This window comes from Somniosus microcephalus, chromosome 8, assembly GCF_052327205.1.
Source record: "Somniosus microcephalus isolate GS21.2 chromosome 8, FLI_Smic_1.0, whole genome shotgun sequence".
Lineage (NCBI taxonomy): Eukaryota > Metazoa > Chordata > Chondrichthyes > Squaliformes > Somniosidae > Somniosus > Somniosus microcephalus.
The window spans coordinates 152,576,665-152,589,634 of NC_140994.1; the positions used below are offsets into that span (position 1 = coordinate 152,576,665).

The 12,970-nt window shown below is 41.8% G+C and overlaps 1 protein-coding gene across 1 annotated transcript in view; it reads left to right on the forward strand.

Moving 5' to 3' along the window:
- LOC147113870 (glutamate receptor ionotropic, delta-2-like) overlaps positions 1–12,970 on the forward strand; it is an 826,198-nt gene that overhangs the window by 490,908 nt on the left and 322,320 nt on the right. The window contains exon 5 of the mRNA XM_085995253.1: positions 3,714–3,767. Coding sequence (XP_085851379.1) covers positions 3,714–3,767 — 54 coding nt within the window. The remainder of the gene's footprint in view (positions 1–3,713; positions 3,768–12,970) is intronic.

Genomic DNA, 12,970 nt, shown 5'->3' on the forward strand with positions numbered 1-12,970 from the left:
GCCCGACTTGGCGTGGTTTGGAGCCGTCGGGAATCCCACACTTCAGGAATAAAAATAGGGATTAGGCTAAAAACTGCCTGTTAACTACCTGTTAACAGGCAGTTAATTGGCACTAATCCCCTTCCTGCCTCGGGGAGGCGGCTCCCAGCACAGGTCGGGTTTTAACCCCCCACACACCTCCAATCCCGCCTCTACGGCCCAATGAAAATCCGGCCCTCTGAGTTCAAATCCCACCGTGGCAACTGGCGAATTTAAATTCAGTTAATTAAATAAATCTGGAATAGAAAGGCTAGCATTAGTAATGGTGACCATGAAACTACTGGATTGTAAAAGCCCATCTGGTTCACTAATGTCCTTTAGGGAAGCACATCTGCTGTCCTTACCTGGTCTGGCCTCCAGACTCACAGCAATGGGGTTGACTCAGTTGCATCAAACACTGCAGCAGCTCACCACCAACTTCTCAAGGGCAATTAGGAATGGGCAATAAATGCTGGCTTTGCAAGCGACACCCATGAATAAAGGGAAAAAAATATAGGCAGAATTCGTAGTGGTGTGAATCCAGCATAAATACTGTGTCACTAGATTTGGAAGTCTCCTTCTGTTTTACATGGGAGTTTCTTCTGTACACCCATCACCATTAATAATTTGAAATATGGAATACACGCTAAGCAGTTGAAAGCCACAATTTTTCAATTCTGCTTAAATATACAAATTGTGCCATGGGACTGGAGAGTAGCCAATATAGTACCTTTGTTCAAAAAGGGTGAGAATGATAAACCAGGTAACAATAAACCAGTTAGTCTAATGTCACTTCTGGGCAAACTCTTGGAATCCATATTTTAAGGTAAAATTATTGAGCATATACGTGTGCATGGATTAATCAAGAACCGCTGGTATAGAATTCTTAATGACAAGTCCTACTTGACAAATTTAACAGATTTTTTGAGGAATTGAATAACTGAATAGATAAAGGGAATGCAGTCGATATAGTGTATATGGATTTTGATTGGAGAAGGGTTGAAAATGGTATACCCCAGGGGCTTTTGCTCGGTCCACATTTATTTTCAATATATATTTGGGACTTGGGCTTAGAACTACAATCTTGAAATCTGCTGATGACAGAAAATTATGGGGTTTGGCAAACAGCAAGGATTGTAAAAGGCATCAGGAAACATAGATTAGCTGAATGGGCTAATGAGTGGCAGATGCAATTTAATATGGATAAGTGTGAGGTAATACATTGTGTGAGGAAAAACAAGGAATAGCAAAAAACATTAAATGGAAAGACACCTAAGGGTGTAGATGAGCAAAGAGACCTAAGGGTTTAATTACATACATGTGTAGCTAAAGCTGTAAAAACAGCATTGGGTTTATAAATAGGAACACAAGCATATAAGAGTACAGAGATAATGATCAATTTGTAGAAAATGTTGGTTAGGCCACAGTTAGAGTACTGTGTGCAGTTTTGGCCACCCCATTACAGAAAGGACATTAAAGCCACAGAGAGCAGACAGCATACATTCACCAGGATGATGCTACGAATGTTCTGAGGAGAGACTTGAGATACTGGGAATATTTCCAGTGGAGCACAGTAGGCTAAGAGGAGCTCTTAATAGATTTTTTTTTAATTACGAAGGGTATTGATCGATCATGAATTTAAAATTGCTACTAAAAGAGTGAGGAAAGAGACTAGAATACATTTATTTATGCAGAGTTCTTGGAGCCTGGCATGCTCTGCCACAGGAAGTGGCTGAGGCAGAGACCAGGGCATCTTTTAAGGGAAAATTGGATACACATTTGAAACGGAGGAAGACATAGGCCGCTATTTTGCGTTTGGTGTCGGGATGGGTGCGGGTCAGCTGGTTTCTGGGTTCCGGTCCCGCCCCCAGCTGCCTCAGCTCCACAGAAGCACCCAGACTCTCCAATGACTCCCTCCATATGCTGGAATAGATGGCAGCTGCAGGTGAGATGACAGAAGCGATCTGTCACTGGTGAGAGAGGTTCTCCCAATGAGGTGGCACTGGACATATAGTTGGATTTAAAAACTTTTAAGCTAAAGAACTCTGTATATGTTTTAAAAATGCAGTAACCAACATTTTCTTTGCTCTGAAACTCACCATATGCAAAATTGCATCCTTCACACCACTTCTGCAGCTGTCATCTTTTCACAAACATTACACCAGACTCACAACACGCCACACTTACCTGGTGTGGTGTCCGGGTGTCAGGAAACCCGACCCAGAAGCGGGAAAATCCAAAAATAGGCTGAAAACTACAGAGAAGTACCTGGTAATAGGCAGGTAATTGCCTTTAATCCGTATCCCGCCGCTAGGTGTCGGGTCCATTCGCAAGTTGTGGACCTGACACTTGGGAAAGCTGTTTGGAGGTGGGAAAGCTGTTTGGAGGTGGGTTCATCACGGGTTCGGGACCCGCCTTCAATCAATAGGACTTTAACCTCTGACCCGCCTCTCTGAGCGCCGGCAAAATCGCAGCCATAGGATCACAGAGAGCATGTAGGACAATGGGATTAGTTTTGGAATGTTGTAGCAAAGAATCAGCACAGATACGATGAACCAAATGGCATCCTTCTCTGTTATAAATTTCCATGGTTTAGAAATGTTATAGCTTTGGCTGAAGCTTGTAGTTTGACTGAACTTAGCTTGTTAGATTGATCTTATTCATTGTACAAGAAAAACCATACTAAAGTGTTTGATATAGCCAATTCATTACCAAACATAACTATGGCATTAAACACTTTTGAGTCACTGTGTAATTATTCAAAAAATAGTAATGTCAAGACCAGTAATCTTAAATTGGAAAAGCGTTTATTGCTAATTAATGTTCAGATTATTCATAACCATACAAAATTCCATTTTTTTTTGTCCTTTCAGTGTGTACAATTTTCAGCTTCTTTAATAATTTTAGGCAAAGTAGGATCATAAAATTTCTTGCTACATTTGTATTGCAAACTTGTAATTAATGAACCACAAAGGATGTGGATACAATTTTTATATTTAACTAATTATATTAATTAACATATTTGCAAGTTTGCATGCACAGATTTTCAATTCCAATCATGGCTATTTAACTGCAATATGATTCAAATAGGCAGACAGGCAGTTGTAAATTTGCATGCACAGTGGAAAGTGACCAATATAGATTTTTTTTCTCTGTATTGTAAAACATGTTGATTGGTTTGTCATTATCAGGCGAATCTGTGCTTACTTGCAAGTCCAAAATTAATTACAGTAATTTGTAGTCTCTGTTATTTAGCAAGTATATAAGTAAATATTTCAAAGCACAAGACTAATAAAATTACAGTGGGAGCATATTTTCAACTTTCATATCATATGCATGCCTGAATAAACTGAATTACTGTACTTGACTAAAACGTTACAAACTATATTATGCTAAAATTATAAACAACAGATTTCATAGTTTCCCCATGTTTATAAATAAAAATGCCAATGGTGTTAGGGTGATTTGGACCTTACAATGGGAAATGAAAGTAGAAATCTTCTCCTGCTCGTTATAGATAACTGAGATTGCCACAGACCAGTGTTTGTGAGTATCTTTGATCATCAAAAAGAATTGCCTGTTGATTACTTTGGATATGAAGAGTTTCTTTAATGGAAAAAGTAAACCTGATAATATATTGGAAAAATACTATGGAAAAATTATATAACCTATGAATTATTGCTTCCCCTTCACAGGCTGTTGATACCAATTTGGCAGCTGTTGATAGTCACTGGATCTTCATAAATGAGGTAATTGAAATTGAGTGGAACAAGACGTACTATGTCACAGAAATTTCCCAAATATCAGTGTACTTTGTATTTGTTCGTTATACTATATACATATGCAGAATGCGGATGTGTAGCTTATCTGACTAGAAGCCACTTTATATATACAAGATTAGAAGAACATTTGGGAAGTCTTTATAAAAGGCACAGATTTATCCTTTCACAGAGCCATTATGCTTATTAGAGTGTTATGCATTGTGTGGAGTTATGTTCAGTATTTACTTTTGTGTACAATTTTTTTTGGAAAAAGTACTTTGTTGAACTGCAACCAGTTGATTAATTCATAGAATGGCACACAAAAACAAGACAACCATTAACTACACAGGAAATGTATAATTACTATCTTGGTACTATGCTAACCTACAGGCACTTGTTCAAACCAGAGGAAATAGTTTCTCTTTAATGACCCTATTGAATTATTTCATCATTTTAAACAACTCGATTAGATCAATCCTCATTTGTCAACACTCAAGGGAATACAAGCCAAGGGAATATATAGCTTTGTGCTTGTGAAAGAGTTGAGGAAATTTGTATTATGTATAAAAATATATTACAGTTCACAGAGTTAAAATAATGTACTACATATTAACTAGGCCAAAGCATTAATAGCCACTGTGGCTAAATATATACATTTGATGCCAAGAGAACACAGCAGGTTTCCAGCTGAAATATGGCTATTAAGTTATCTTATAACAAAACCACCAACAAGTGTGAGGAGCAGTTGGACTTCTTTGTCACTAAAATTGTTACCATCCATTCAGGCATGCACCCCCATTCCCCTTGCCCATCAAGGCAAACTTCCCCCGAGGTTCCTGGCTGCCCTAGACCTGAACCCCATGTTGTTTTCTAATTTCTGTTGTAGTTCGGGATCGGGGCTTGGTAGGAGATGGGTGCAATCGGGAGGGAGGGTGGGTGAGATTGGAGTTAGGGATTGAGAGTTGGAGTGGGCGACAGGTCGTGGGGCAGGCCAGAGATCGGGAGTTGGACGGGGTGGGTAGGCCAATGTAGATATCACGATCGGCAGATGGTTTGCTTGAAAGGCTGGGGGGTGGGGGAGCACTCCTACTCCTCTTGAGCCACAAGAAGTGCTCTAAAAAGCATTTACCTTCTGCAGCTGGCTGCTCTCATCTCCATTTAAACTGTTTAATTTAAATCAGGCTCCCAACTACGCAGTGGGAACCTGATTTAAATATTATAATGAAGTGCCCCGCCTCTCCAAGACTGGACACAAACGTCTCGCGACCTGCCGGTGTAAAAACGGCAATGGGCACATATATGGCGGGTTGGGGACGTGTTCCCCGCTTTTAAATTTTAACCCCCCCCACTCCCCAATCCTTTCCCACCATTGTGGGGGGGCTTAATATCAACCCAATGCGATCAGGTTCCACAAGTATGCTGACAGCATCCAGCTTTATCTCTTCACTACCTCTCTTGACCCCTCCGCTGCCTCTATCTTGTAAGATTGCTTGTCCGACATCCAGTCTGAATGAGATGCATGTTCCTTCAGTTAAATATTAGGAAGAATGATGTCATCGTCTTTGGCCCCCACCACAGACTCTGTACCCTCACCACTGATTTCATCTCCTCCCCTGTCTCGGGTGAAGCCGACTTATTGTAACTTCAGCATCCCATTTGACCCTGAGCTGAGTTTCTGACCCAATAGCCTCTCCATCCCAAAGACTGCCTACTTTGACCTCTATAACATTGCCAAACTTCACCCCTGCCTCAGTCTATCAGCTGCCAATACCCTCATCCATACTTTGTCATCTTAGGCAAGTATGAGGGTTCCAGTGCTTTCCTGGCCGGCCTCCCAAACTCCACCCTCCATTAACCTCAGCTCATCCAAAATTATGCTGCTTGTATCCTATTCTACACCAAGTCCCACTCACCCAGCACTCCTCTACATGCTGACTTACATTGGCTTCCGGTACCCCAATGCTTCAAGTTTGAAATTCTCATTCTTATTTTCAAATCCTTTCATGGCTTCACCCCTCCTATAACCTTTTCCAGCCCTACAATCCCCGAATACCCCAAACTCTCTATTCTTCGGACAATGCCCTCTTGTGAACCTCTCCCATCTTTGCCCTACCATTGATGACCATACCTTCAGCCATCCAGGCTTTTCACTCTGGAATTACCAAACATACCTCTGTCTCTCCACCTCTATCTCCTCCTTTAAGATTCTCTTAAAACCCACCTTTTTGACCAAATATAGTTACCCCATCTCATATGCCCTTCTTTGGTTCAGCTTTTGATTACGCTTTTATGAAGTGTTTTTGAACATTTTTCTACATTAAAGGTGATATATAAATGTAAGTTGTTGCCTGGCATCATTCTGTAGGTCGTCCTCTTCATCTAAACATTTTAGAACCAAAATAAAGTAGAAGAAAACAGTTAGAAAATGGTTAAAATTCACTTAGCTTTATATTACCATGTCCCTTTCATGACCCCTAGGGTACTTTCTGCTGCCTAGCAACCCTAGATGACTATTTCAAATAGATATTCTTTACATCTGGTGTCTTGGATACCAGAATGTTGGGAATTGGCAAGTAAGATTGACATGCCTACAAATAAATATTGAAATGAAATTCCTGTCCAAATTCCAGGTCATTACCATAATAAGGACAATAAATGCCAAATTCTTTAGTAAAGCTCTCAGGCTGGTAGGTTATGAATATAGCTGCATCCCAGACTATCTACTCTTGGACTTACCTATCTCTGATTGCATTGAGCAAAGTTAAATAAAATTTTGTCCTGGTGGGACCCACTTGCTGCCCTAAAATGGTACCTGTACCTGCTTTCTTCAGGCATAGGTGCTGCTGGTCCTTATAATGCCATACCTGGCAGAATTTCTGGGGAGCCCTGGAACACCCTCCAGACACCAAACATGCCACCAAACTGAATCAGAATGTAACAAATAAAAAAGAAAATCACATATATATGAAAGAAAACTCAGCAAATTTACCCAAAAGCTAGTTATTTAATTAGAAATATCCTGAATATTTTTTTTCTAGACTGGAGCTTGAATTTGGCTTCAGCGCACAGAGATAAAAAAAAATCATCTGGGCCTTGAGTGCTTGGTTTCCAGATCCTGTTGACAGATTCAGTGTGTATGTGAGAAAGATGAAACACCATTGCCAGTTGTAGTTTCCATCTTGCTCCTGTGATATCCCCATAATCAAATCGCCTGCTACCATTCACTGTCAGGGCTCACAGTGATTATCTGCTACTTGGGCAATGCATTAGAGGGTGTCTGCCACCCATTGCACTATTCCCAACAGGCATCAAAGTCTTCAATAGATGGGAGTATGGGAGAAAAATTGATGGAGAGAGCTAGTCTGTTTGTGTAGATAAATGAGAATATTTTATTTTCAAGTGGAATCATAAGATGTGACAATTCCTCTTAAAACAAAACTACCCAGACAGGTCAATAACTCATAAGATGTACTGTTAAAATTTCTCCATTGAAATCTTTGGTTCAGGCCATGAACCTCGGAATCAACCACTAGGTGGGACCCCCTTCCACCATTTAGTGGTTTGGTCTCATCAGACAGTCTACACTGCAAAGATACGCTGGGCCTGTGTAAGGCAGGGACATCTTACTGTTGGGAGTCCCCACCCTGGTTCCACCCCTGCTGTGTCAATGGGCTTGTAAAGGCTGGGCATAGGCTATGCCCCTCAAAAAGCTCCATGGAACATCTGATGTAAGGCTGGCACTAAGCACATCTAGGTCCTGGCATATAATTTGCGGCGCATTCCCGCCAGAGCGCATTAGACGGGCTGTGGATTTTTAGCTCCATGTGATATTCAGCCATTTCAGTACATCACGTGCAGCAAATAATGAACCTAACGTTTCCAGGTCAGAGGGAGCAATCGGGATCTTCCTGTCCTTTACTACAGATACAAAGTTACATCAGCATTGATATAGTTATCCCTTATTCGAATCTTTTTCCACTTATCTGTTTATACATCTGCATCTAGATCCCAGTTTCATTGAGGCATTGAACCTGGGATCTAGATGCAGAGACAACAAGTATTGGTGTCTGAGGTAATTGTAGCCTTGCTGAAACAATGTAGAGCGTGGACTGGCAAATTACCCTCTCAAAGAATGTTGGATGGGGTCATCCCCAGGTTGGTCTAGTGACCACAAATCCTGCACAGTAACCCACCAGAAATTTTCAGGCTCCTTTGTTTGTGATTGTTGACTCCATCTCAAAATATTATTTGAACTCTGATCTAATTCAACTATATAAATTACATTGCCGGGGAGGTGGGTGGGGATGGGGGTGGGCTGTTGACATGAGCATCCATACATTTTACAGAATTTAGGATTGATTTTGTGGTGCCTTCGCAATGGCTATGGGACACTGTTCTTTGAGTGCTATATGTACCTGCAGCACTGAAAGCTGCAATCTCCCTATAAGCTAAAGTAAGCAAATTTGTGTGATATTGGAGTGCTCAGTCAACAGTGGATGATGTGCTGGGAGTGCATTGGGCACAGTCTCCAGGATATTCCACCTGCAGCTCTTAAGGGGCAACTGATCACCTTTAACGCTATCCTGCTACTCAGGAGGGAGAATTTGCTCCATCAACTAAAGGAAGGTGAGCTGCTGCATTTATATAGATGAAGTTTTAGAGATTCTGCTGCAGAAGTTCTGCCACAGATGGGTGCTCCTTTTTGGAGCAGAAGGTTATGTTCATTTAAAACAGCATTAGAGCAGTCCAGATGGAGATATTGTGCAAAAAAGCATGGAAACAAATTAGAAATAAATTTGCTGATCTTCTAAAGATTGCCAACGCAAGTATGTTCACACTTTGCCTACTTTTATGATATTGCTTTAGAATACATGCCAGCAGCACTTCACTGTAAACCTGGTGCAGCAACACAGAGAAAACATGCACAACATTTCATTCCAAATGTGCAGACATGCCCATGTTTCTGTAGATTTCTGTTATTCCTCCCATACAGATGTGCTTGCATATATGTCTTGCAAGCTAGGAACATCTAGCACACTGCCAACACAAGTGATCTGTATGCTGGCTGCATATTTATAGACTTAATTACAGTCGCTGGCTGGTTGTGCACTTGGATGAAATTAATCTTCTTTTATCTTTGTTTTTCCAACATATGTCCCTATTCTACTTGCCAGAGAAAGCCACACATTACAGATGGCAGCAGATTACAGTTAAGAGCTCTGATACCTTAGGTGGTAAGAAGGCTCCAAATTCTTTGACTGGATGCAATAAAGAGAGTAAGGCAGGTTGGAGCCCCTCTCTGCATGTTCAGTGCTTGTACCATTCTTAAATCTTCAGACGCACTCATTGCAGTGAATTTCTTGCTACGTAAACTTTTGTTTGAAAGGCTGTGTCATTGACAGAATTCCAAAATATATTCTTCCCCTAATCCTAATGGTATTGAAGGTGAGAAGGTGACAAAGCCCAATATCTGCCCTGGACTGAGCACCTCACAACACCCTGATTTTAACCCAACCCTCCCAACGGGAATGGGGCAGGCTTGGGTTGGCTGCCTGTTCCACACCCCACCCAAAGGAATGTAAAATCAGGTGTTGTGTAAAATTACATAGAACTTACAGCACAGAAACAGGCCATTCAGCCCAACTGGTCTATGTTTATGCTCCGTGCAAGCCTCCTCCCACCCTATTTCATCTAACCCTATCAGTATTTCCTTAATAAAATGGTCATCCAACCTGGACCTGCCCCCTTCCCACCGGCCGGGCAGTTTTAAAATCAGAGCTATTAATTCACTCCCTGACAAAGCATAACACACTGGGCCGGAATTTGCTGGAAAATTGCACCACAGTAATGGCGCATCTACAGTGCACGCCATTACTATTACTAAGAAATCATTAATCGAATTAGGCATTGCTGTGTTTTCATGAATTCCTTAACGATTTAATAATGACTTGGTCCGAGGTACAGCCAGCAGAGAAAAAATTCAACTTTTATAAAGATTTCAACCAACTCTAGTTTGAAATCAAACAATATGCTGGGATTCGAGATTAATTAGGTTATTTTTAATTATAAATTGACATTAAACTCCCACAGAGTGTTTACATTTACAATCTAAAGGTTGAACTTCACACCGAAATCAGCAGTTGAAATAAATTCTTAACTATCCATTGGCCACATTGCTCGCTGTGACATGTTCTATTTATTTTTCCTGCGAATTGTGGCATAAATTTGCCAGTGGAGGATCGGGCAGTACAGCTGTCTAACTTAGGCCGTTCATTGCCAATTTAACCATTGCAGTGAATTTCTTGCTATGTAAACTTTTGTTTGAAAGGCTGTGTCATTGACAGAATTCCAAAATATATTCTTCCCCTAATCTTAATGGTATTGAAGGTGAGAAGGTGACAAAGCCCAATATCTGCCCTGGACTGAGCACCTCACAACACCCTGCATTACTTACTGCTACAATGGCAAGCACCAGCATAGATGCATCCTCTCTGGATCAGTTAGTGAGTAGCAGGAGGGAGCAATTGGTGAACGTATGACCATAAGTAAGAAGGAGTGAGTGGAGAGGACATTGGCGGGTCCACAACTTGCTGGCTAGAAGGCCAGACTGAGGGCTCATTTGGCTACTGATTCTAGAATATCAAACTTCACAGGGCCTGCCCTCAAACAGTTTGATTGCTCCGCATAGTATTTCATTATGTCATTTGAGAGTGTGGTAACCTGCCTGCAAAATATGGAGGTGTCTATGGAAGGTTTCACAACCTGCAACTGTACCGTGCTGCATGGCCACATGGAGAGTCTGGTGACTCCAGGGTCCTCTGGAGTGCAATTCCTGAGCCAAGATCCTAAATTCAGACACAGGTCCCCTAACTAATGCTCTAACTGGAACTCTGGAAATGGTCGCCTTATCTGAGGAAGGATGTTCTTGCCATGGAAGGAGTTCAGCGAAGATTCACCAGGCTGATACCTGGGATGGCAGGAATGACGAATGAGGAGAAATTGGGTCGATTGGGCTTGTACTCGCTGGAGCTTAGAAGAATGAGAGGGGATCTCATTGAAACTTATAAAATTCTGACAGGACTGGACAGACTAGATTCAGGAAGGATGTTCCCGATGGTCGGGGAGTCCAGAACCAGGGGTCACAGTCTAAGGATAAGGGGTAGGCCATTTAGGACAGAAATGAGGAGGAATTTCTTCACCCAGAGAGTGGTGAACCTGTGGAATTCTCTACCACAGAAGGCAGTGGAGGCCAATTCAGTAAATATATTCAAGAAGGAGTTGGATATATTTCTTAAGGCTAAAGGGATCCAGGGGTATGGGGAGAAAGCAGGGACCGGGTACTGAAATTGGATGATCAGCCATGATCGCATTGAATGGCGGAGCAGGCTCGAAGGGCCGAATGGCCTACTCCTGCTCCTATCTTCTATGTTTCTATGTTGTACTTCAATTTGCTGCATTATGTCTTATCTGCATTCATCATGCTGGGAATCAAATTGAGGCAGCTGCAACACAGGCCTTCAACAATTTCATTGCTGCTCAATGGCATGCCCCTGCACAAATCTCTGGATTTGCTGAGAGAGTGTACAGCAGCAGGGAATGGCAGGATGTGCCTCAGGGCAATGCAACATCCTACCACCTAGCTGCCTGGCTCAAATAACTCCAGATGCACCAATAATGTACAGGCCCAGGCAGCCACTGCAGCCATATATTGCATATGGTGCCTGCAGTTGATGGACCATCTATTAATCCAGCACAAGGAGGTACTGAACCACCTCCATTTCTCGAGGCACATTCTGACGCAAAGCAGCCATCTATCTTACTTTCCGCTACACTTTGAACTCACTTGGAAGGTGCACATGGTTTGGAGGCAGAAGGCACACACCATACACTGTCACAAAGGGAAAGCACCAGCGTTTCAACACAGTGAACGTTCCTATAACCACATACTGTTAAGGTTACTAAATTTATGTTAACTGAAAGTCTCATCTGTGCTACGAGATAATTTAGGATAAGGCAGAATAAGGTGATTATGCAGTGCTTTTTACGCTGGAGAAGAGAAGGCTTAGGGATGATTTTATATAAGTATTCTTGATCTTAAAAGGGTATAGACAAGATAAACTGAATCACAAATTCTACTTCAAGAAGGCATAACCTCAAACTTAAGAGGGAGGATTAAAAGACTGTTTAGATTTAATTAATTTATGCTGAGGGTGTGGAATATTTGGAATGAACTGCCAAGGGAGGCATTGGGGGCTGCAGATCCAATAGCCACTAAAATTACAACAGCTGGAATCCACCAGCCTGGGTCTGTCTTCTCTCAGGACACAGCATTCTGCGTGCCCCCCCTACCACCACCACCACCATTGCATTCATTAGAATGCACTGCCTGGAATGGTGGAGGAAGCAGATTCAATAGTAACTATTAAAACGGAATGGATTTACACTTGAAAAGGAAAAATTTGCAGGCTATGGGGAAACGAGCAGGGGAGTGGAACTAATTGGAGAGCTCTTACAAAGAGCTGGCACATGTGCCAAATGACCTCCTGAGCTGTATGATTCTATGACTGTATGTTTATGCAGGACAAAGAGGTCTGATGTGTAGTCACATTCTAGGATGGGTACTGGATTGAAGGATTGGTCCTTTATTTGAAGGTAGAAGAGAAAAGGTTAAGGCAAAGGTGACAAGGCTGTATTAAACAGAAGAGAAGACTTAAATGAAAAGTTGTGCTCTGATGCCACTTGCAATAGGCACTGAGGAGGCCTCTGAGTTAAGGTCATCACGATGATCGCTTTATTAATCGATTCTGAAGTACCTATGCCATCTCCTGAGGCATGTCCAAGCGTAAACATTTTCATCTGGAGAGGTTTTGCACAGCACAAGCTACAACTAGTCTGTTCTTCAGCATCCTACAAAACCCCTCCTGACCTATGAAAGCTTCGAGAGTACCTCTTTAAGAGTCCAATAGTTATCTCGATGATCACTCTAGTAGAATCATGTCTTCTTTGTAACGTTGCTCTGGTGCTGTTTAGGCCACATTAGTTAGCCATTATATCTGAGTGCATGGGATAGGCCTTGCTATCACAAGCCATTTGTTGACATGACTTTCTTCCTGGAAGAGGTCAAGAAGGGCCAAATTTTGAAAGCATTGTGATAATTTCTAGTGTATCAAACTTTAATGTGGAGGATCCTT